The sequence below is a fragment of the Pristiophorus japonicus genome, chromosome 2, assembly GCF_044704955.1.
Source record: "Pristiophorus japonicus isolate sPriJap1 chromosome 2, sPriJap1.hap1, whole genome shotgun sequence".
Lineage (NCBI taxonomy): Eukaryota > Metazoa > Chordata > Chondrichthyes > Pristiophoridae > Pristiophorus > Pristiophorus japonicus.
This window is the reverse complement of record NC_091978.1, coordinates 328540886-328566851: the sequence shown is the minus strand read 5'-3', so window position 1 is coordinate 328566851 and position 25966 is coordinate 328540886. Positions and strand designations below refer to the sequence as shown.

At 46.8% G+C, this 25966-nt stretch overlaps 1 protein-coding gene across 1 annotated transcript in view; it reads right to left on the bottom strand.

Moving 5' to 3' along the window:
* The window catches only part of LOC139231302 (uncharacterized), a 209311-nt gene that overhangs the window by 71464 nt on the left and 111881 nt on the right, over positions 1–25966 (bottom strand). The window contains exons 5-6 of the mRNA XM_070862502.1: positions 5899–6041; positions 1282–1378 (exon numbers count right to left, since the gene is read on the bottom strand). Coding sequence (XP_070718603.1) covers positions 1282–1378; positions 5899–6041 — 240 coding nt within the window. The remainder of the gene's footprint in view (positions 1–1281; positions 1379–5898; positions 6042–25966) is intronic.

The following is a 25966-nucleotide window of genomic DNA, read 5'->3' as shown; positions in this document are numbered from 1 at the left end:
TAAAAAATCAGGCGCAGGTTACAAATTAGGCGTCCAGAACGAGGTGGGGGGGGGAAGGGAACTCATTAAATTCGACAATAAATCCTTATTTATACTTCTACAAATATTATACAAATAAATCCAACCTGAATAAACATTTATAAGCCACGAAAAGATTAAATAAACCATCTTCCTACCTGTGTGAAAGTGCTTCAGCCAGAGAGAATTCTGCAGCCGTTCGTGCCGCTGAGCGGGAGGGGGAGAGAGAGAGAGAGAGGGAGGGAGAGAGGGGGAGAGAGAGGGGAGGGAGAGAGAGAGGGGAGGGGGGGAGGGGAGGGAGAGAGGGGAGGGGAGGGAGAGAGAGAGGGGAGGGGGGGAGGGAGAGAGAGAGAGGGGAGGGGGAGAGGGAGGGGGAGAGAGAGAGAGAGAGAGGGAGGGAGAGAGAGGGAGGGAGGGAGGGGGAGGGAGAGGGAGAGGGAGGGAGAGAGAGGGGGGGGCGTCGGGTCGGGGTACAGGAGCGCGGGTCGGGTCAGTCGGGGGGGGGGGAGCGGGTCTCGGGTCGGTGCGGGGGGAGCGGGTCTCGGGTCGTCGGGGGGGTGGGGGGGGGAGCGGGTGTCGGGTCGGAGCGGGTGTCGGGTCGGGTCTGGTCGGCGGGGGGGGGGGGGGGAAGAGAGCGAGTGTCGGGTCTGGTCAGGCGGGGAGCAGGAGCTGGCTGTGGGAGGAGCCCCAGTGAGGCCATTGGGCCAGGGCTAGGGGCTGCGTGCTTCGGGCCCCTCCCACACAGTTCGGCGACTGTAGCGCGCATGTGCAGAGGTCCCGGCACTGTTTTCAGCGCCGGGACCTGGCTCCGCCCCCCCACAGCTCATGCTGACTGCGCCAAGGGCCAGAGGACCTGTAAGTAGGTGCAGACTACCGAGGATTTTTTTAGGCGCCGTTTTAGGCGCGAAAAACGGGTGCCCAGCTCGGAGGGGCGCCCGTTTTCTTTCTTGTGGAAACTTGGGCCCTATGATGCAGTATACTATTACACCAACCCACCTTGACACTGTTGCCTCTAAAGCTACCCCCACCCCCATTATTGGTGATCATGTCATTATAATTCAATGCAGATACTGAAATATCCATGTCAATAGATCTGTGAGACAATGGGATGGAAATTCTCCAATAGTCACAGTTATTGGCAAAATATGGTGTTGGTAAATGCAGATCATATCATCATGAATTAAGAAGCAATTTCTTGTTGGATATTGAACACATTGCTGAACACTAGCTGGCTTTCACTTTAGCAGATCTAAATTTACTGACCTGTGTAAAATAAGTAGGGTAACCCCACAACAGCAAACAGCCGTAAAAGAAAAGAATTGGTCCTTTAGATTTTCCAGGTAGGCCAAAGACCAATGCACTGCAAAGAATTAGAGAAATCGGATGAGATGACTGGCACTGAATGTTGGAATTACTTTTCCTCTAATTGGGCTTTGAGGGATTGGATTGAAGAATTCTGGATGATAGAGATAACAACATTGAAATCCTTGTTCTTTTGCTCAGAAATATATTTCCAACACAAAATATAGAGGATACACTCATGACTAAACAAAATATCTTTAATAGCACTTTGTTGACTGGTAGCCAATCCAGATCACGATAGTGGATAATTTATGGTTAGGGCAAGAAATTGCCCCTTTCCTTAAGGCCTCTTAACACCGGAAATCGGCAGCCACGCCATTATCAAAATTCCGTTCCTGCGATATCCCGGCGGTGATTTGCACCCCCCCCCTCCCCCACCACTCCGCTGCCGATCCATGCGAAATGCGTCATCACAGTGCGCACAGCCGATGATGCTCCCCTGACGGCGAAATTCCGTAGTGAAAATCTTCCTCCCACTGGGCGGTGCTAAAACCTGCTTTTTCCCGATGGTGCACTAAGGCTGTGGCTCCCATTGAAGGAGAGGACGCACTGCTGCTGCTGCCATGTTTTTATTTGTCGGTCGACTGCCATGTCGGGCCGACAATTATGCCCCCGTTTCAGGCGGGGGGCAATTTCCGCCCCGTGGAGTCTATAGCTTTGTACATTATTTTCAACTTCTGCTGGTGGTAGTAAGAGTTACAATAGTGGTGTTACTGGAATAGTGCTAAAAATAGCAACTGTATAAAAAGATGCAGTTATACTACCCACTGTGCTCTCTGGGGGTCTGAGATCAATATGACTGAGGCAACTCTGATTATGTGGTGTAGAATTTAAAAAAGTTCTGCAACTCATAAACAGCACATTGGAGGTTCTCCCTCAAGAAGTAGGAAGTTTTCAAAGGATGCTTAGCTCACTCTTAGTAATCTTAGCCAGAGGCACTAAGGATTCCTTTTCAGATTAGAAATTCTATCTCCACACATACATCAGAAACTTCAGGTCATATTTGGTGGTATATCAGTGGAATTTAAGCGTTCGCATGTCTGATTCCCGATGTTACTGAGGCAAGTTTTAATTGTTTCACTGACAGACTGCACCATATCTGTTTTTGCATTTCTTTTTAAAAGAACAGAACATTTTAATTGTAGGGGTTGAACTTGGACAGGTGCTATCCCGATCGGTGATGCAGTTTCTCTGGGGTGTCTGCGGATCCTCTGCCGAAGATATGGCAGACAGTCGGGAGAACTCCGTCGAAATTCAACCCCATACTATCTATATTCACCTTTCTCTTTTGCGTCATTGTATGAAAAGTAGGTGAAGCCTTGTGTTTGCTGATGAACTGCCACTTTTTCTCCTGCCTGTTAGTGAGGCACAAACCGTGAAGGAGCAGCGGATGCCCGACTGCAAGCTCCTTCTCTTTTGGGTGAGGGTGGTCTCATTAGGTGGATCATTTCACACAATTCACACAGAATGCCTTATTGTTCTTAATATTTTAGGACTGATTGTAACCCTGCTGGCCTGGCAGAAACTGACTGCAGCAACTTACCCCCAGCAACCCTGCCATCTTCCTGCAGATTGCAATTTTAACCTGCTCTTTGGAGCAGGCGAGAGGGACACCCACCAGAAGTGTCCTTCTTTAAATATACATATTTGGCTTTGATGGCATCATCTGGGCCTGATTGCAATTTTAACCCAACGGCAAAAGGACTGTAGCCAGAAGAGGCGTTTTTTTTTTGTTTCCTTGTGGTTCAGGAAGAACAGGAATGCTCCTCTTGGCCCTACAAGGATACATTGGACCTCCCTGTCCCAGGCTCCCCTCCTGCTCCTCATATCGCAATGTTCTTCTAAACCCCTGCCCCCCTCCAACCACTTACCTGAGTATCAGGGCCAATCCTTGAGGCTTACGGCAGCAGGCCCATACTGCCTTAAATCTCACTGCATTTCACCTACCAGCAAGTTAAAATGGAAATCTCCCAGGCATAACGTTGCAGAGGGCCATACGGTTGCCAGGGGGTTAAAATAAATCACTTTACCCACCCAATGTAAATTAGGAAGGCGTGACAAATTTAATGGGGATGAATTTCCGCGTAGCTTCTCCTGATTGTCTGCGTAACTTTCATGAGAGAGCCACATAAACACAGTAAAAAGGTAGTAGACAATGTTTACACCATTTTCCTAGGATTTCCGTGGCTCTTCCACAGAAGGTACGGTGGCTGCACAGGAGAACTCCCCACGGGAAATCACAGCCAATGTGTGAGAATACGAGAAATCCTATTATCAAGTCTTGACTTATGCCAACATTCCTGGTAACCAAAACTCAATGGTAGATGTTCACCCCAGGTAAAGATACCTCTTTTTATCGCAGTGTTTTGGTTCCAAAGACAATGCCAGTGCCAAGGCTCGCATGCTCATCAATCACCTCCCATGCCTTCAAGATTCATTCTTGATGATTTGGCCAATAAAAACTGTTACAGGTTTTCTGTTACTTATAACTAACCAGATTTCTTGAAAATTTTTCTTGCTGGGCCAAGCTGAGTGTTCCCTCATTCCCCACCAAGCCATAGCTTCTGCTGTGCTGACAAGCATTTACCACAAGCACAATCCTGCTTTTATCAATTAGGAGTTTGCAGATTGGAGTTGGATTTCTGCACATTTGAATGCTCATTCTCATTTGCCCAATATCTACCTTTACAGATCCTAGTTTAAAATGTAATTTTCAGGTTTCAACTTTCCTTTCCCTCGCCATTTATGTCTGTGTGTAATAGTGCTTAGAGTTAAATAAATTATTAGATTAGTTAAATTTTTTAGAATGTTACAAAGCTTTTAATATAAGTTACTTATCAGAATTACCAAATGAGTTATAATTCAGAATTAGTTGTGACTGATAAGTATCACCTTTTGTATTATCAGGACATTCTTGCACACCAAGCATTCTTTAGATCAATAACATTCTGGCTGCCTTTGGCTCCTTTTAATAAAACATTACCTTGACTCTGCTTTCCTGGCTTTACTCTGTAAGACTATAAAGGTCACAGCCGTATCTCCCATAATCCCTACACCATGCGAACACAGGGAGTTACAAAGGACGATTGACTCTGCAGCAGTCCAGTGAAAACTGCACAGCAGCAAAGTCAGGCATGGGATTGTGTTTAATTTATGTAAGTGCGTTTCTGCCCCATCCCCCTGTTATATTATGAACATGCATTTTAAAGCAACACTTTCCTGTGCACAATGTTTACCTCCACACTTTGGGCCCAAATTTCCCCATCAGTTGCACCGTTTTTTTTGGTGTAACTTGATTTTTCTGGTGTATCTTTTTAGTTGCAACTATGGCTATTTAATTTGTGGGAGTGTAAGTGAGTTAGTTAGGTCAGTTTTTTTTTTCAAAAGGGACGTTCCCAGCCACTCACACCATTCATGCCAATTTGGCCAAAAAATAGTTGTACTAAACTAACTTAGGGCAGCGTATGTGTCCACTTTTGTCCGCACAGAAAGACTTTACTTACAGTTAAGGAATTGGTGCAAGTAACTACATTTAAAGCACCACCAAGCACCAAACAAAGCATAAAAAGTAATAAGCAATTAATTAATAAAATAAAAGAAACCTTGCCCTTAAAGCACCAAGACCAAAGTAATAAGCAATCAATAAATAACAAATAAAAAAATAGAAGGAACACTGCACCAAAGCACCAAAATCAATCAGTAACTAACAATAAAAAAAATGGAACTCCTACCTTAGGGAACGCAGCGGGCTGCCGATGAGGGAGCCCATTGGGCCAGGGCCAGGGCCAGGGATGGCGTGCTTCGGCCCCTCCCACACAGCCTGCAGCGTGCGTTTGCAGAAATGGCCTGACAGGAGCTACTGCGCATGCGCGCAGACTCTAGCGCGCATGTGCAGAGGTCCGGGCACTGTTTTCAGTGTCGGGACCTGGCTCCGCCCCCAATCCATTGGGCCACGCTGCGCCACGACGGAGGAGAGGCTGGGGAGCGGCCAAATCACGGAGGTCTTTTTTTGGCGCGCTTGGAGGCGGACAAAAGCGGTGCAGATCGAGTGAGGGCGCCAGAAAAAGAGGTTAGGGAAATTTGGGCCCATTCTCTCACAAAAGGGTTGCTGGTCCTAAATCAGTTTCCTGTCCTACTTCTAGGAACCATAGCTGCCCAAACACTATCAAACCTGAGAATAAATCTCAAGCCTTTTTAATCACTTTGCTCCCACTGCTGAAACTACATCTTATCTCTCTCCATGCACACACAAGCCATTAAAAAAAACATGCACTGCTTCCCAATCTTATTGCACAACTCTGTTGTTAACTCCACCATAAGCTTAGTTACAAAGTTGGCTGTTTGTCAGTGTTTGTTGAGTCTGGCAAGTACTCTTTAAAAATGTTACGTTTCCCTTGTGCTCAACTGTAGACCTTCCACTACTATCCAATGTAATACATGCTTTTGAGGCTGTGCCTCTACAGTAATGTATAATATTGAAAAAAAAAGAAATTACACAACTGAATTGTTCTACTTTACCTCCAGTCAAACTTCGGAATCAGATTTTTTGATTGACTGATAGTATTTTCTAAATATAGAAGGATATCTTTATATTGGCGACCTCTCGCAAGTTTTAGAGGCGTACTCCCATTTTTATCCTCAGTTTCTAATTCTACTCCATTCTGCAATATGAAAGAAAAATTATTTAAGAGCTTACAAGCAAAGGTGACAATGATATGCTAAAAATTAAAGCAATTTTTGAAAAAGTTTGATTTTGATTAAAATTGCAATTATTTATTCAAGTGATCTCCATACTATTTCCCATTTGTATCTTTGCGCAGGCTGCTCTTTGCAACATTTTTGTCTGTAGGTGGGGAGGGCAAGATAGCTTGAGATATAGCGTTACAACTGACAGCTGTAGAATAAACACTGAATCATATAAAATGACATAAAGATGTGTTTAAACTAACAAATGTTAGCCAAACTGGAAATAACACTTCAGAGTGAGTATTGGTGGTAAGGTGTTCAACTGCAGCATGCATTTAGCTGCAGTATTGCAGCATTTCACCACCTGCCCAAAAATCATTACCACTGATGGAAACAGGAAGGAATGGCACCTCCCAGGATTCACCTTGTAGATATAAAGTAACGCTCCCACTGAATGAGTCAGCAGTATATGTCAACCCCAATCTCAGAAAGGCATAGCCTACTACATCAGTCAGTAATTTTCCATTTCTCACACCAGTATCCTTACAACCTTGAACTATGGGTTGCATTTAAAATCCTAAAAGGAAAAGGCAAACCCTAATAAAGATGGACAAACATAAAAAAAAAGAAACTTTTTTGTTTGAAAAGTTTCTTAAAAATTTTAGGGGTAGAAATTGCCCCCCGCCTGAAACAGGGCGCTCCCACCCCGTTTCAGTATTTTTTTACCACAGCTGTGGTTCAGTTTGACTCGTGAAATTCCGCTCTTTGTTTTTTTTTTTGTTTTGATCTGGAAGTCGGTGTAAATGGGGGTGGTGACTACACCTGAGGGGCAAAGATGCAGCGGTGACGGCAACTGAGGGGCGGAAGTTGGGAGTGATGCAGAGTCACCGCCGCAATGACGTTATCATGGCGTGTGTCATCACGGCCCTCCCTTTTACTTAAAGGGGGGAGCCTTCACGATTTTTAAACTTCGGTCCACTGGGCCACCAGGGAGGGTTTTGGTCAGGCCCGTGGCCTGGCCACCAAGAGGCCCGGCCGAACCCGGGGGCATAATTGTCGGGCCGACATGACAGTCGGCCAGCAAAAAAAAACATGGCGGCGATGGCAGTGAGCCCTCCTGTTTAAGGGAAGCCACACCGCCGCTGCAGAAGGCGACAGACTCACAGGACCACTGGGGAAAAGGTTGTTTTGGTACCGCTGGGCGGGCCGAAGATTTTCCGAGGGGAATGTCGCTGTTGGGGGGGGTTAGATCAGCAGTGCGCACGGTGATGACATGCTTAACACCGATCGGCAGCAGTGGAGCAGTAATATTGGGGATCAAGGCATCGCTGGGAAAACTCGGGGGGGGGGCAATTGGGCTAGCAGCGACCATCCACCAAAAGTTGGCGGCCACTCCACTCCACAGCATTGTGGTAACAGACCTTAAGGAAAGGGGCAATTTCGGTCCCTTAACTTTTCTTAAAAAGGACAAATTTCCCACTGCACAAAATTAAAATTATTTTTCCAGGCAGGCTCTTAACATTTGTTTCGCAGTAATAACTGTGATAAAACTACATTTATATCTAATCCCTCACTGAATTTAACAGTGTCCTTATTGCGGAAGAGCCGAAGTTTTTGTCAGTGTCAATGATGTGGCTGATTACACAACTTGCCGGCTCTGTTTGTGGTGGGGGGGCGGTCGGGGGTGGGGGGGGGGGGCGGTCGGGGGTGGGGGGGGGGGGCGGTCGGGGGCGGGGGGGGGGCGGTCGGGGGTGGGGGGGCAGCACAGTGCAGCCTATTTCGGAGCCTGACAGGTTTAGACAGGTTAGATGCAGGAAGAATGTTCCTAATGTTGGGGAAGTCCAGAACCAGGGGACAGCCTATGGATAAGGGGTAAGCCATTTAGGACCGAGATGAGGAGACACTTCTTCACCCAGAGAGTGGTGAACCTGTGGAATTCTCTACCACAGAAAGTTGTTGAGGCCAATTCACTAAATATATTCAAGAAGGAGTTAGATGTAGTCCTTACTACTAGGGGGATCAAGGGGTATGGTCAGAAAGCAGGAATGGGGTACTGAAGTTGCATGTTCAGCCATGAACTCATTGAATGGCGGTACAGGCTCGAAGGGCCGAATGAGCTACTCCTGCACCTATTTTCTATGTTTCTATGTTTCTATGTCAATGACTGACCGCAACTTTGGAATTTCTTCATGTGCCTGTGCCAAATCCCAAAATTGAGATCAGTTTCAAAGGTGGGATGACGGCAAATGCTGCCAGTTTGCCAACATCCCAAACTCAAATTCCGGGCCAGTGATTCTGAATAGCTGCATCAATGTTTTTTGCTGGTCTCATTGGTCTCAATATTGACAACCCTCCATGATAGGCAGGAGCAGATCAGTGGCGGGGTAGTGGGGAGGGGGGGCAGGGAGGCCGGTGAGTTAAAGACTTAAATATGGGAAATGCATCCCCAACACGGATGCGCTCACTGTAGTGCCCGAGTTTCCTGCCGTGGAGAGGTGGGGCACTTCATTAACATATTTAAATCAGGCTCCTAAAGTGCAATTGGGAGCCCGATTTAAAATTCACAGCTATTGCGTGAGTTTCCCAGGAGTCGAGATATCTGGCAGTGAAAGGCAGGCATGAGCTTCTGGCTCCACAAGATAAGTGCATTTTCTGGCACCCATTGTGGGCCATGAGTAGTAGGAGTATTACCCCCTAGTCCCTCTAGGAAGCTTTCAGCCTCCCTCAGCGGCGATCGCTGATCACTCTCTCCCTACCGATTACGGTTTCTCTCTTCCCCCCCCCCCCGTCACCTGATTGTCTCCCCCTCAGCCCTGTTTGCCGAACCCCTCACCCCCTTACATCCCCGATGGCCTCCCTCTCTCACCGTGCGACTGCTGACCTATCCCCTCCTGATTGCTGGGGACTGTCTCTAAGGTTGTGGCCTTTTGCCCAGTTACTGGCTAAGCTGCCAATTTGGCCAGCTGACGGGCGGGGAACAGAACAAAAAATGTGATAATAAGGTCCTGTCGATAAGTTCGGCAGGACTTCCGTATTCCAAGCCTTGCTGGGTTCTTCGGTCGTTTTCGGCCTCCCTGCAACTTCCCCACCTCCTTTAAATATCGGGCCATTGTTTCTGCTATTTTTGCTGCAGCCTGTTTCTCCTGCTCCAGTCATTTTTGCCCTGAAATGCTGTCTGTTACTTATAAAAGTGGTATGGTTATTTACACACCAGACTGTCAGCCCCTTTCACACCATCAATTTACTTGGTGAGCTCCATCCTTTAACATACACCTAAGAATACCAGAGAATATTACTTTGCATCCCTTACAAAAGAAAATTTCAATGGGTTAGACTGGAGTGGTCCTTTAATATTGAGTATATCTGCAGCACTCCTATATAAGAAAAGCAAACGTTAATAAAATGGTTGCCGTGGAACATGAGTGTGATCTTTAATAGAGACATCGGAATACACCTTTACTCTCTGGAATGCTTCCAATATTTATCAAATGAGAGATTGTGAATATAACGCATCAGTTGAGGAGGATCTGAAATTTTTACATATTGAGAATTGAAAGGCCACAACTAGAAGCGGACAAGTCATAGAGTGAAGTTTGTGCAGTTTTATACTGATGAATATAAAACATTATTTATGTTTCAAATTGAACCACAATTATAGTCTTACATATAATTTGCAGTCTGATATTCTGGTCCAACTTGTATAACATGAATCTCAAAATATTGTTGGACAAACATACACCTGCCATCACGTACCTATCTGTATAGCTCAGCGACATGGACCATGTACAGCAGACACCTCAAGTTGCTGGAGAAATATTACCAACAATGTCTCCACAAGATCCTACAAATCCCCTGGGAGGACAGGCGCACCAACATCAGCGTCCTCGTCCAGGCTAACATCCCCAGCATTGAAACACTGACCATACTTGATCAACTCCACTGGGCAGGTCACATAGTTCGCATGCCAGACACGAGACTCACAAAGCAAGTGCTCTACTCGAAGCTCCTTCACGGCAAACGAGCCAAAGGTGGGCAGCGGAAACGGTACAAGGACACCCTCAAAGCCTCCCTGATAAAGTGCAACATCCCTACTGACACCCTGGGAGTCCCTGGCCAAAGACCACCCCTAGTGGAGGAAGTGCATCTGGGAGGGCGCTGAGCACCTCGAGTCTCAACGCCGAGAGCATGCAGAAATCAAGCGCAGACAGCGGAAAGAGCGTGTGGCAATCCAGTCCCACCCATCCCTTCCTTCAACGACTATCTGCCCCACCTGTGACAGAGTCTGTGGCTCTCATATTGGACTGTTCAGCCACCAAAGAACTCACTTCAGGAGTGGAAGCAAGTCCACCATCATGGGTGATGAATGTAGGGCCATTAACACATTGTTGGGTGATGAATGCAGGGCCATTAACACATTGTTGGGTGATGAATGCAGGGCCATTAACACATTGTTGGGTGATGAATGCAGGGCCATTAACACATTGTTGGGTGATGAATGCAAAGGCCATTAATACCTTGTTGGTGCTGCAAGGGGTGATCATCGTTTCCATTCATGCCGATTCAAAGGGTACGTTTGCAAGGGCTGTGGAACAATGGGAAACCTCCAATGAGTGTGCAGGCGAGCTGCTAATCCTGTTAAACCTGCAAACCATCATGTTGCAGAGGAGGACGGATCCACGGAGGATCACGACGAAGAAGAGCCTCAGACCGAGGAGGCAGAGGTACATGGGACACATACATTCACCACGAATTGTTCCCCGATAATGCTGAATTTTGAACTAAATAGGCTCCTGGTGTCAATGGAGCTGGACATGGGTGCGAGCCAGTCCATCATGGGCAAAAAGACTTTCGAAAGATTGTGGTGCAAAAGGCCTCAAGGCCAGTCTTAACTCCAGTTCGCACGAAACTAAGAACTTACACAAGAGAACGAATTCCTGTAATCGGCAGTGCTACCGTAAAGATCTCCTACGATGGGGCGGTGCACAAACTATCACTCTGGGTGGTACCGGGCGATGGTCCCACTCTGCTCAGCAGGAGCTGGCTGGGAAAGATATGCTGGAACTAGGACGACATCCGAGCGATATCGCCCGCTGACGACCCTTCGTGTGCCCAGGTCTTAAACAAATTTCCTTTGCTGTTCGAACTAGGCATCGGGAAATTCCAAGGAGCAAAAGTGCAGATCGACCTAATTCCGGGGGCGCGACCATCCATCACATGGCGAGAGCAGTGCCATACATGATGAGAGAAAGGGTAGAGATCGAGCTAGACCGGTTGCAAAGAGAGGGCATCATCTCACCGATCGAGTTCAACGAGTGGACTAGTCCTATCGGCCCAGTCCTCAAGGGAGATGACACCATCGGAATCTGTGGTGATTACAAAGTAACTATCAATCGTTTCTCCCTGCAGACTAATACCTACTACCAAAGGCCAACGACCTCTTTGCAATGCTGGTGGAAGGAAAGATGTTCATAAAGCTGGATCTGACTTCAGCCTACATGATGCAGGAACTGGAGGAATCATCGAAGGCCCTCACCTGCATCAACACGCACAAAGGTCTTTTTGTTTATAACAGATGCCAGTTTGGAATCGGATCAGCGGCGGCGATGTTCCAGAGAAACATGGAAAGCTTACTGAAGTTGGTCCCCCACACCGTGGTCTTCCAGGACGACATCTTGGTCGCAGGTCGGAACACAGTTGAGCATCTGCAGAACCTGGAGGAGGTTCTTAGTCGACTCAACCGTGTGGGGCTCAGGTTAAAACGCTCGAAGTACGTTTTCCTGGTGCCTGAAGTGGAATTCTTGGGAAGGAGGATTGCGGCGGACGGCATCAGGCCCACCAACGCGAAGACGGAGGCAATCGAGAATGCACCGAGGCCACAGAACGTGACGGAGCTGCGGTCGTTTCTGGGACTCCTGAACTGCTGTGGTAACTTCTTACCAGGTCGCAACACACTGTTAAAACCACTGCATGTCTTACTATGAAAAGGGGATGAATGGGTTTGGGACAAAAGCCAAGAAAATGCCTTTGTAAAAGCGAGAAAATTGTTACGCTCAAACAAATTGCTTGTGTTGTATGATCCATGTAAGCGTTTGGTACTAGCATGTGATGCGTCGTCATATGACGTCAGGTGTGTATTGCAACAAGCTAATGATTTCGGGAAACTGTAACCAGTTGCCTATGCATCCAGGAGTCTGTCTAAGGCTGAGAGAACATCCTGCATGATTGAGAAAGAAGCGTTAGCGTGTGTCTATGAGGTAAAGAAAATGCATCAATACCTGTTTGGGCTAAAATTCGAATTGGAAACTGACCATAAGCCACTTATATCCCTGTTTCCTAAGAGTAAAGGGATAAATACCAACGCATCGGCCCGTACCCAGAGATGGGCGCTCATGTTGTCCGCATACAGCTACGCCATCCGCCACAGGCCAGGCACAGAAAACTGCGGCGATGCTTTCAGTAGGCTGCCATTGCCCACCACGGGGGGTGGAAATGGCGCAGCCCGCAGATCTAGCCATGGTTATGGAAGCATTTGAGAGTGAGCAATGACCCGTCACTGCCCGGCAGATCAAAACCGGGACAAGCCAGGACCCCTTATTATCTCTAGTCAAAAGCTGTGTGCTTCACGGGAGCTGGTCCAGTGTCCCAGTGGAAATGCAGGAAGAGATAAAGCCGTTCCAGCGGCGCAAAGATTAAATGTCTATACAAGCAGACTGCCTTCTGTGGGGCAATTGAGTAGTGGTCCCCAAGAAGGGCAGAGACACCTTCATCAATGACCTCCATAGTACCCACCCAGGCATCGTAATAATGAAAGCAATAGCCAGATCTCACGTGTGGTGGCCCGGTATCGATGCGGACTTAGAGTCCTGCGTTCACAGATGTAATACATGCTCGCAGTTAAGCAATGTACCCAGGGAAGCGCCGCTAAGTTTATGGTCATGGCCCTCCATACCGTGGTCTAGGGTACACGTCGACTATGCAGGCCCGTTCTTGTGTAAAATGTTCCTTGTGGATGTAGACACATATTCCAAGTGGATTGAATGTGAGATAATGTCGGCTAGCACGTGCGCTATCACTACTGAAAGCCTGCGGGCCATGTTTGCCACTTATGGCTTACCCAATGTCCTGGTGAGCGACAACGGGCCATGTTTTACCAGTGCTGAATTCAAAGAATTCATGACCCGTAATGGGATCAAACATGTCACATCTGCCCCGTTTAAACCAGTGTCCAATGGTCAGGCAGAGAGAGCAGTGCAAACCATCAAGTAAGGCTTGAAGAGGGTAACTGAAGGCTCACTGCAGACTTGCCTATCCCGAGTCCTGCTTAGCTACCGCACGAGACCCCACTTGCTCACTGGGATCCCACCTGCTGAACTGCTCATGAAAAGAGCACTTAAGACAAGGCTCTCGTTAGTTCACCCTGATCTACATGAACAGGTAGAGAACAAAGGGCATACCATGGTAGCGCAAATGTGTCACGCGAGATTGAAGTCAATGATCCTGTATTTGTATTGAATTATGGGCAAGGTCCCAAGTGGCTTCCCGGCACTGTCATGGCCAAAGAGGGGAGCAGGGTGTTTCGGGTCAAACTTTCAAATGGACTCATTCACCGGAAACGCTTGGACCAAATCAAACTCAGATTCATGGACTATCCTGAGCAACCCACCTTGGATCCTACCTTTTTTGATCCCCCAACATACACACCAGTGGCAACCAGCACCACGGTTAACCACGAAGCAGAACCCATCAGCCCAGCAGGGCCCAACACAGCAGGCAGCCCAGCAAGGCCAGCTGCACAGCAGCCCAGCGAGGACCCAACAAATGATCCAACATTACCAGCTTTCACACCGAGACGATCAACCAGGGAAAGAAGGGCCCCAGATCGACTCACATTGTAAATAGTTACACTACTGGCTTTGGGGGGGGATTGTTGTTATATATGCAAACTTGTATTTACTCTGTACAGTCACCAGAGGGCTCATCCCTTGGAGTCCCAAGGGATCCCATAATCCCTTGGGAGCACAGGTATTTAAGGAAGCCTCACAGGTTGGAGAGGCACACTGGAGACCTGCAATAAAAGACTAAAGTCACATTTTACTTTGAGCTCACAGTGTTCAGTCTGACACTTTCACCATACGCAACAGATAACGGGTCAGCACACGTGGGATTTGGCTATCACTTTCATCATTACGATGCCTGGGTGGGTGCTGTGGAGATCACTAATGAAAGTTTCCCTGCCCTTTTTTGGCACCACTTCCTGATTACCCCATAGGAGGCAGTCTGCTTGTATAGACATTTTATCTTTGCGCCGCTGGTATGGCTTTATTTCTTCGTGCATCTCTGACGGCACACTAGACCAACTTCCATGGAGCACACAGTTTTTACTAAGGACAGTAAGGGGTCCTGGCTCGTGCAGGTCCTAATCTGTCGGGCGGTAACAGGCGATTGCTCACTCGCGAATGCTTCCATTACCATGACTAAGTCTGCAGGCTGTGCCATCTCCACTCCTGTGGTGGGCAATGGCAGCCTGCTGAGAGCATCGGCACAGTTTTCTGTGCCTGACCTGTGGCGGATAGTGTAGTTATATGCGCACAACGTGAGCGCCCATCTCTAGATGCGGGCCGATGCATTCGTATTTATCTCCTTGCTTTCAGAAAAGAGGGATATAAGCGGCTTATGGTTTCCAATTCAAATTTGAGCCCGAACAGATATTGATGCCTTTTCTTTACCCCATAAACACATGCTAATGCTTCTTTTTCGATCATACTGTAGGCCCTCTCAGCCTTAGACAGGCTTCTGGATGCATAAGCAACTGGTTGCAATTTCCCAAATTCATTAGCTTGTTGCAATACACACTCGATCCCGTACGACGACGCATCACATGGTAGTACCAAACGCTTACATGGATCGTACAACACAAGCAATTTGTTTGAACATAACAGATTTCTAGCTTTCTCAAAGGCATTTTCTTAGCTTTTACCCCATACCCATTTATCTCCTTTACACAGTCAAGAGTGCAGGGGTTCTAACAATCTGCTAAGACCCGGTAAGAAGTTACCAAAATAGTTCAGGAGTTGTAGAAACGACCGCAGCTCCGTCACGTCCTGTGGTCTCGGTGCGTTCTTGATTGCCTCTGTCTTCGAAACGGTGGGCCTGATGCCGTCCACCGCGATTCTTCTCCCCAGAAATTCCACTTCAGGCGCCAGGAAAATGCACTTCGAGCGTTTTAGCCTGAGCCCCACAAGATTAACCGACTAAGAACCTACTTCAGGTTCTGCAGCTGCTTGACGGTGTCCTGACCTGTAACCAAGATGTCGTCCTGGAAGACACGGTGTGCGGGACCGACTTCAGCGAGCTTTCCATGTTCCTCTGGAATATCGCTGTGGCCGATCGAATCCCAAAGGGGCATCTGTTGTAAATGAAGAGACCTTTGTGCATGTTGATGCAGGTGAGGCCTTTCGACGATTCCTCCAGCCCCTGCGTCATGTAGGCTGAGGTGAAGTCCAGCTTCGTGAACGTTTTCCCTCCTGCCAGCGTCGCAAATAGGTCATCTGCCTTCGGTAGCGGGTATTGATCCTGCAGTGAGAAACAATTGATAGTTACTTTGTAATCACCACAGATTCTGATGGTGTCATCTCCCTTAAGGGCTAGAACAATCGGACTGGCCCACTCAATGAATTCGATCGGCGAAATGATGCGCTCTCATTGCAGCCTGTCCAGCTCGATCTACACCCTCTCTCTCATCCTGTAAGGTACCGCTCTCGCCTTGCGATGGATGGGTCATGCCCCCGGAATCAAATGCATCTGCACTTTTGCTCCTTGGAAATTCCCGGTGCCTGGTTCGAACTGTGAGGGGAACTTATTTAGGACCTGGGCACGAGGTGTCGTCGACGGACGAAAGCGCTCGGACATCGTCCCAGTTCGAGCGTATCTTTCCCAACCAGTTCCTGCCGAACAGCGTGGGACCATCTCCCGGTACCACCCAGAGTGGTAACTCGTGCACCGCTCCATCATAGGAGACCTTTATGGTAGCACTGCCAATTACGGGAATCAGTTCTTTTGTGTACGTTCTCAGTTGAGTACGAATGGGAGTCAGGACTGGCCTTGAGGCCTTGTTGCACCACAATTTATCGAAAGGCTTTTTGATCATCATGGACTGGCTTGTGCTCGTGTCCAGCTCCATGGACACCGGGAGTCCATTTAATTCAGCCTTCAGCATTATCGGGGGACACCTCTGCCTCCTCGGTCTGAGGCTCTGGTTCGTCGTGATCCACCGTGGATCTGTCCTCCTCTGCAACATGTTGGTTTGTAGGATTAGCAAGGTTTGTAGCTCGCCTGCACATATGTTGGAGGTGTCCCATTGTTCCACAGCACTTGCAAACGTATCCTTTGAAGCGACATGAATGGACACGATGATCACCCTCGCAGCGCCAACAAGGTGTTAATGGCCTTGTATTCACCACCCTTGATGGTGGACTCTGAGTCATCTGCGGACATGCAGCTGCAGGCATGTAAGTCCTGCCCTGTACATTTCGATTCGAAAACAACGTTACTTTGTTCACAGTACTTGCAGCAGCACCCATGTGCTGAGAAACTTGTAAACTTGTTTTGTACTGTCACTGGTGGCAATAAACGCCTGGGCTATCGCTATGGCTTTACTCAAGGTTGGGATCTCTACAGTCAAAGGTTTGCGAAGTATTACTTCATGGCCAATACCAAGTACAAAGAAGTCCCTGAGCATGTGCTCCAAGTGTCCTTCAATTTCGCAATGTCCTGCAAGGCGCCTTAGCTCGGCGACGTAGCTCGCCACTTCCTGGCCTTCAGACCTCTTGTACGTGTAGAGCCGATACCTTGCCTCTCCAGCCTGTGAGGCCTCCTTATATACAGGTGCTCCCAAGGGATTGTGGGATCCCGTGGGACTCCAGGGGAAGCCCTGTGGTGATTAGACATGATATTTACTGGTTTACATACATAACAATGCAGATGGGCAGGCCTAATGTTAAATAGACATACACCCTACAGGGAACAGAACTGAACTCAATAGTGAAAGAAAATCCTGTGCGTGTTACAGTGCATTACTCTCTAAAGGTTCATGACCAATGCAGTGAAAGAAACTGATTGTGCCTTCTCAAAGTGCTTTACAGCCAATTAGTACTTTTGGAGTGTAGTCACTGTTATAATGTGGGAAACACGGCAGCCAATTTGCAGACAGCAACTTCCACAAACAGCAATGTGATAATGACCAGATAAACTGCTTTTCTGGTTATGTTGTTTGAGGGATAAATATTGGCCAGGACACCGGGCATAACTCCCCTGCTCTTCTTCGAAATAGTGCCAAAGGATCTTTCACATCCAGCTGAAGACGGGGCTTAGGTTTCACGTCTCATCTGAAAGGCAGCACCTCCGACAGTGCAGCACTCCACTGCAATGGAGTGTCAGGCTAGATTTATGTGCTCAAGTCCCTGGAGTAGGGACCTGAACCCACAACTTCTGACTCAGAGCTGAGTGTGTTCACTGAGCCACAGCGGACACCTAGGCTACATCTAAAGCAAACAGGTTGTATTCACAGCACAATCCATTACAACGCAAAGAATACAACTAGTCCTTGTACAAGACCCTGATTAGGCCCCAGTTAGAATACTGTGTCTGGTTTTAATCTCCTCACATGGTGGGGGCCACAAGATTAATTCCCGGTCTAAAGCACCTTAGCTACGTGATAGGATCAAAGAGCTGGGTCTGTATACTTTATAAAAGTGTGGACTCAGGCAATTTGATCGAGGTTCATAAAAAAATGACGGTACTAGATAGTGTTAATGTGGACCAATTATTTCAACTGGATAGGTTAGGGAGACCCAGGGCTCATGCTGCTTACCAGTTAAGTAAGGGCATATCTAGGTTAGATGGAACAGCTTACTGCCTCATGCTGATTCATTGTATTTGATCAAGAAGAGCTGGACCTGTTTCTGGTTGGGGCGGAGATCTAGGGTGAATACAAGAGGTAACTACCCTGCAATATAAATCAGGGTCAATGTGATATTCTGGACTAGTTTCGATGATGTAACAGGGTTGGAGAGGAATTTTCCAGATTTTTTTCCCGCTGATTGGCCTGGGTTATACATGCCTCTGTTTGGGTAGGGACTGTCTGTATTTTGATTAATAAGGCATCACAACTGTATGGGATAGGCTAGATTGACCAGTGGCTCATGTCCTGCCCATCATTTTTGTATGTTTGTAAATATTGTTCTATTACAGTCGTGGACAAACTGTTGTGTGACATCAGTAAGTGTCAGGAATTACAGTCTTGGTACAGGTGCAGCGTAGAGAATCCAGAGTTCCGGAATCCGGACCGATCGGTGGCAGGGTCGTCCGGAATCCGTAACATGTTCCGGAATCCGGACCCGATGACTCTGCCAACCTCTAGGCCCCACCGTTGCCTGACCTCGGGCTTCGCTGCCACTCGCCTCACCCCACTGCCGCTGCCCTTACCTCGGCGCCTCCTCGCCGGCCCACTCAAACACTTCCTCCTTGATGGAGCCTGTCTGACGACATCCTCCTTGGCGGGGCCAGATGGCCCGAACAGCTCCTTGGTGGGAATCTCCCCCCCGCCCCCCCCCCCCCGCTGGCCCCTTTCTGACGTTCCGAAATCCGGAAATACACGAACCTGGGCTTGGGCGTTTCTGGATTCGTGACATCAGAAAGCAAATCGAAAGTCCAGAAAAGCCTGGAATCCAGAACGGCCTTAGTCCCGAGGGTTCCGGAGTTTAGGCGCTGCACCTGTATAAGCAATGCCAAAGACGATCTACTATTAAAACAAGAAATATATAAAGCAGCTGAAATTATGTTCAGAAACTGATCAAACATTTGCTCTGATGAATTTATTTAAAATTTTTATGCAATTGTTCTTTGGTTATATCGCATTGCATTCAGAGTGCACCATATGCAAGGTACAGAAGGATAATGATTGCATTTTCCAGAATGGCTTGAAGTTAAACCAAGAGACTAATCTTGGATTAGTGATCTTGCTAGAATATAATGTTCTACATTAGGAATCTATTAAAATCTGTTTTCCAGCTTCAATTCCATCCTTCAAATGCACAAAAAATTAAAATCTCTTGCAAAATGAAAACTGAAGACCAATTCAGTTTATACATCAGCAATAGATGCATCAACTAGGTCAATCGGAAATATCAATCCAACAGGTAGGAGAGTTAAAAATTTACTCACAGATCAAAACAGTCTCTTAGGCTGGAATTTTTACCGTGGAATCGGGTAGGGTGCTTGTGGGCCGCGTAACGGGTTGGGAACGCGATGTTCTGCTCAGCGCGTTCTTCAGGGCGACTTTAACTTAATGGCCCGACTTAAAGCAGTCATGTGCATTTCCAGGCCCAATTAAATCGAGCGGGTCTGATGACGTCATCGATGACTCGTTTCCAGCATCGATATTTAAAGCAGCCTTGCACACAACTCATTTGAAGGTTGCAAGAGGAGCATGCAAGGTGAAATAGAACCATCTCCATACTGTTCCAAACTTTAAATGATGGATACTCAAAGACAGATGGCTACACCCAGAATCAGTGTTGCCTCCCTGCATATTCTGGTGGAGGCAGTGAGAGCACACATGGAGGTCTTATTCCTTGCAGATAGGTGCAAGATAGATGCAAGAGGAAGTCAGCAGCAGGGATGTGGTGAGGAGCACCTGGATCCAGTGCAAGAAACGATTCAATGATCTCATGAGGTCATCCTGATGTTCCGGTCACCACACCCCATCACACTGTCTTCCCAAGCCTACTCTTGCATATCATTCCTCACACCAACACCTTCCAGATTCACCCATCCCTCACTGTCCATGCACCTACTCACATCCTGATCTGATTATCCATCACTGACACTCACCCTCATCCTAATGCAATCACAGGAAGTGACCCCACAGAAAGAGGCCATATGGCAATGTCACACTTTCATAGTCACTCTTTAAAGATGTAACAGATCTATTCCTTACACTCATTCCATCACTTTCACTCAAATTTCTCTTCTTTCCCTTCTTGCAGGAGAACAGAGCACAGAACACATGGGAGAGATAGAGAACTGGAGGTGGCCCTCCAGTATTCAAACAGCTGACTCCAGCAGAGCAGAGCAGAGGGCCCTGGGGATATTGGGAGTTTCAGAGCTGCTGGCAGTGGGAGATGGAGAGAGGGGGACATCCCAGCAATCTGGTGACAGAATTATATCTCATACAGCCACGTGGCATGCAACAGTCACTCATATGGTGACTGATGTCAGCAGCCAGTGAATTTTTATCATTTGCATAATGGTAACGTTACCCATTCTTAATATAACAATTCTAAATCATCTCTTTATTCTCCCACAGGTCCATCAAGTGCACCCCCACTATCCAGCCAGAGGAGAAAGATGACTCCTCAGAGGAACCTCCAGCCTCAGAGGAGCCTCTAGCTTCTGAAGGAGCACCATCAGCAGACCCCAGCATACCCAGCACCAATGCGGATATGCACACCTTGGTGGGTCCTGTGTGAGATAGAGTAGTGTTTGTCACCTGGTGTCTCACGCTGCACAAGTGAGCATGAGCAGATGGTGTTGACAGGGACAGCAGTGGGGACTCCTTGCTGGAGGGCGTAGAATGCCCCAAGCTCTGCCCAGTTGCAAGCAGGCGTTGAGCCTTGGGGGGTAATGGAGAAAGTGGGTGATCTTGGACAGGCAGCAACAATTGCATGAGGCTCTGGCAGCTTTTTCAGCTGCGATGTCTGCAAATGTTCGGAGAATGGAGAAGTCCATCTCCAACATGAGTCATGAGTTCAAGAGAACTTTATTAGTCAGTGTGTAGCAAGCGGGGGGGGGGGGGGGTGGGGGGGTGCGGGGTGTGGGGGCGGGTGGGTGCGGTCTTGGATTTAGTTTTGGGGCAGGTTGAAGGGGTATTAGTGGGAGAGCACTTGGGTGCCAGTGACCATAATTCAGTCAGATTCAAGTTGGTTATGGATAAGGACAAGGATAGGCCTGGAATAAAAGTCCCAAATTGGGGAAAAGCTAATTTTACTAAGTTAAGAAGTGATTTGACCACAGAGGACTGGAAACAGCTACTTGTGGGTAAATCAGTGTCGGAACAGTGGAAGGCATTCAAGGAGGAGATCCGGAAGGCTCAGGCCAAACATGTGTCCTGAAAGAAAAAGGTTGGGAATAATAATTCTAGAGCCCCCTGGATGTCGAGGGACTTACAGGGGAGGATAAAGAAAAAAAGGGACTCTTATGTCATACACCAACGGCTAAATACTATAGAATCTTTAGAGGAATATTGAAAGTTAAGAGGCAAGATTAAAAAGGATATTAGGAATGCTAAGAACATAAGAACATAAGAACATAAGAATTAGGAACAGGAGTAGGCCATCTAGCCCCTCGAGCCTGCTCCACCATTCAATAAGATCATGGCTGATCTGGTCGTGGACTCAGCTCCACTTACCCGCCCTCTCCCTGTAATCCTTAATTCCCTTATTGGTTAAAAATCTATCTATCTTTGACTTGAAAACATTCAATGAGCCAGCCTCAACTGCTTCCTTGGGCAGAGAATTCTACAGATTCACAACCCTCTGGGAGAAGAAATTCCTTCTCAACTCGGTTTTAAATTGGCTCCTCCATATTTTGAGGCTGTGCCCCCTAGTTCTAGTCTCCCCCACCAATGCAAACAACCTCTCTGCCTCTATCTTGTTTATCCCTTTCATGATTTTAAATGTTTCTATAAGATCACCCCTCATCCTTCTGAACTCCAAGGAGTAAAGACCCAGTCTACTCAATCTATCATCATAAGGTAACCCCCTCATTTCTCGAATCAGCCTAGTGAATCGTCTCTGTACCCCTTCCAAAGCTAGTATATCCTTCCTTAAGTAAGGTGACCAAAACTGCACGCAGTACTCCAGGTGCGGCCTTACCAATACCTTATACAGTTGCAGCAAGACCTCCCTGCTTTTGTACTCCATCCCTTTCGCAATGAAGGCCAACATTCCATTTGCCTTCCTGATTACCTGCTGCACCTGCAAACTAACCTTTTGGGATTCATGCACAAGGACCCCCAGGTCCCTCTGCACCACAGCATGTTGTAATTTCTCCCCATTCAAATAATATTCCCTTTTACTGTTTTTTTTCCCAAGGTGGATGACCTCACACTTTCTGACATTGTATTCCATCTGCCAAACCTTAGTCCATTCGCTTAACCTATCCAAATCTCCTTGCAGCCTCTCTGAGTCCTCTACACAACCCGCTTTCCCACTAATCTTAGTGTCATCTGCAAATTTTGTTGCACTACACTCTGTCCCCTCTTCTAGGTCATCTATGTATATTGTAAACAGTTGTGGTCCCAGCACTGATCCCTGTGGCACACCACTAACCACTGATTTCCAACCGGAAAAGGACCCATTTATCCCGACTCTCTGCTTTCTGTTCGCCAGCCAATTCTCGATCCATGCTAATACATTTCCTCTGACTCCGCGTACCTTTATCTTCTGCAGTAACCTTTTGTGTGGCACCTTATCGAATGCCTTTTGGAAATCTAAATACACCACATCCATCGGTACACCTCTATCCACCATGCTCGTTATATCCTCAAAGAATTCCAGTAAGTTAGTTGAACATGATTTCCCTTTCATGAATCCATGCTGCATCTGCTTGATTGCACTATTCCTATCCAGATGTCCCGCTATTTCTTCCTTAATGATAGTTTCAAGCATTTTCCCCACTACAGATGTTAAACTAACCGGCCTATAGTTACCTGCCTTTTGCAAGCCCCCTTTTTTAAACAGAGGCGTTACATTAGCTGCTCTCCAATCCGCTGGTACCTCCCCAGAGTCCAGAGAATTTTGGTAGATTATAACAAATGCATCTGCTATAACTTCCGCCATCTCTTTTAATACCCTGGGATGCATTTCATCAGGACCAGGGGACTTGTCTACATTCAGTCCCATTAGTCTGTCCAGCACTACCTCCCGAGTGATAGTGATCATCTCAAGGTCTTCCCTTCCCACATTCCTATGACCAGCAATTTTTGGCATGGTTTTTGTGTCTTCCACTGTGAAGACGGAAGCAAAATGTTTAAGGTCTCAGCCATTTCCACATTTCCCATTATTAAATCCCCCTTTTCATCTTCTAAGGGACCAACATTTACTTTAGTCACTCTTTTCCGTTTTATATATCTGTAAAAGCTTTTACTATCTGTTTTTATGTTTTGCGCAAGTTTACCTTCGTAATCTATCTTCCCTTTCTTTATTGCTTTTTTAGTCATTCTTTGCTGTTGCTTAAAATCTTCCCAATCCTCTAGTTTCCCACTAACCTTGGCCACCTTAAACGCATTGGTCTTTGATTTGATACTTTCCTTTATTTCCTTGGTTATCCACGGCTGGTTATCTCTTCTCTTGCCGCCCTTCTTTTTCACTGGATTATATTTTTGTTGCGCATTATGAAAGAGCTCCTTAAAAGTCATCCACTGTTCCTCAATTGTGCCACCGTTTAGTCCTTGTTTCCAGTCTACTTTAGCCAACTCTGCCCTCATCTCACTGTAGTCCCCTTTGTTTAAGCATAGTACGCTCGTTTCTGACACAACTTCCTCATCCTCAATCTGTATTACAAATTCAACCATATTGTGATCACTCATTCCGAGAGGATCTTTTACGAGGAGATCGTTTATTTTTCCTGTCTCGTTACACAGGACCAGATCTAAAATGGCTTGCTCCCTTGTAGGCTCTGTTACATACTGTTCTAAGAAACAATCCCGTATGCATTCTATGAATTCCTCCTCCAGGCTACCCCCTGCGATTTGATTTGACCAATCGATATGTAGGTTAAAATCCCCCATAACTACTGCCGTTCCTTTTTCACATGCCTCCATTATTCCCTTGATTATTGCCCGCCCCACCATGAAGTTATTATTTGGGGGCCTGTAAACTACGCTGACCAGTGACTTTTTCCCCGTACTATCTCTAATCTCCACCCACAATGATTCAACATTTTGTTCATTGGAGCCAATATCATCCCTCACAACTGCCCTGATATCATCCCTTATTAACAGAGCTACCCCACCTCCCTTCCCTTCCTGCCTATCTTTCCGAATCGTCAGATACCCCTGTACGTTTAATTCCCAGTCCTGGCCACTTTGCAACCATGTCTCTGTAATAGCCACCAAATCATACCCATTTGTAATGATTTGTGCCGTCAACTCATTTACTTTATTTCTAATGCTGCATGCATTTAGGTAGAGTGTTTTCATCCTCGTTTTTAAACCATGATTTTTAGTTTTTACCCCTCCTGCAGCCCTTTTATATTCAGTGGCCCTTTTTGTTTCTTGCCTTTGGTTTCTCTGCCCTCCACTTTTACTCATCTCTTTTCTGTCTTTTGTTTTTGTCTCCTTTTTGTTTCCCTCTGTCTCCCTGTATTGGTTCCCATCCCCCTGCCATATTAGTTTAACTCCTCACCAACAGCACTAGCAAACACTCCCCCTAGGACATTGGTTCCGTTCCTGCCCAAGTGCAGACCGTCCGGTTTGTACTGGTCCCACCTCCCCCAGAACCTGTTCCAATGCCCCACGAATTTGAATCCCTTCCTGCTGCACCACTGCTCAAGCCACGTATTCATCTGTGCTATCCTGCGATTCCTACTCTGACTAGCACGTGGCACTGGTAGCAATCCTGAGATTACTACTTTTGAGGTCCTACTTTTTAATTTAACTCCTAGCTCCTTAAATTCGTCTCGTAGGACCTGATCCCTAAGAGAGAGCACGAGAAATTCTTGGCTAGTAAAATTAAGGAAAACCCTAAGGTGTTCTATAAATATATTAAGAGTAAGAGGGTAACTAAAGAAAGGGTACGGCCAATTAAAGACCATGAGGGTAATCTTTGTGTGGAGGTGGAAGATGTTGGTAAGGTTCTTAACGAATACTTTGCATCCGTTTTCACAAAGGAAAGGGGTAATGCAGATACTGCTATCGAAGAAGTGTGTGATATTCTGGATGAAATAAATATAGTGAGAGAGGAAGTATTAAGGGGTTTGGCAGCTTTGAAAGTAGATAAGTCCCCAGGCCCAGATGAAATGCATCCCAGGCTGTTGAGCAAAGTAAAAGAGGAAATAGCAGAGGCCTTGACCATCAATTTCCAGACCTCTTTGGATCTGGGCATGGTGTCGGAAGATTGGAGGACTGCTAATGTAGCACCCTTGTTTAAGAAGGGAGAAAGGGATGGGCAGAGTAATTACAGGTATGTCAGCCGAACCTCAGTGGTGGGAAAATTATTGGAAAAAATCTTGAAAGCCAGGATAAATCTGCATTTGGAAAGGCAAGGATTAATTAGGGACAGTCAGCATGGACTTGTTAAGGGAAGATCGTGTTTGACTAACCTGATTGAATTTTTTGAGGAGTTACCCAAGAGGGTCGATGAGGGTAGTGCGTACGAAGTAGTATATATGGACTTTAGCAAAGCTTTTGATAAAGTCCCACATGGTAGACTGGTCATGAAGGTTAAAGCCCATGGGATCCAGGGCAAAGTGGTAAGTTGGATCCAAAATTAGCTTGGAGGAAGGAAGCAAAGGGTAATGATTGATGGATGTTTTTGTGACTGGAAGGATGTTTCCAGTGGGGTTCCGCAGGGCTCAGTACTGGGTCCCTTGCTTTTTGTGGTATACATCAACGATTTAGATTTGAATATTGGGAGTATGATTCCGAAGTTTGCAGATGACACGAAAATTGGCTGTGTGGTTTATAATGAAGAGGAAAGTCATAGGCTGCAGGAGGATATCAATCTACTGGTCAGGTGGGCAGAACAGTGGCAAATGGAATTTAATTCAGAGAAGTGTGAGGTGATGCACTTTGGGAAGACTAATAAGGAAAGGGTATACACATTAAGCGGTAGGCCACTTA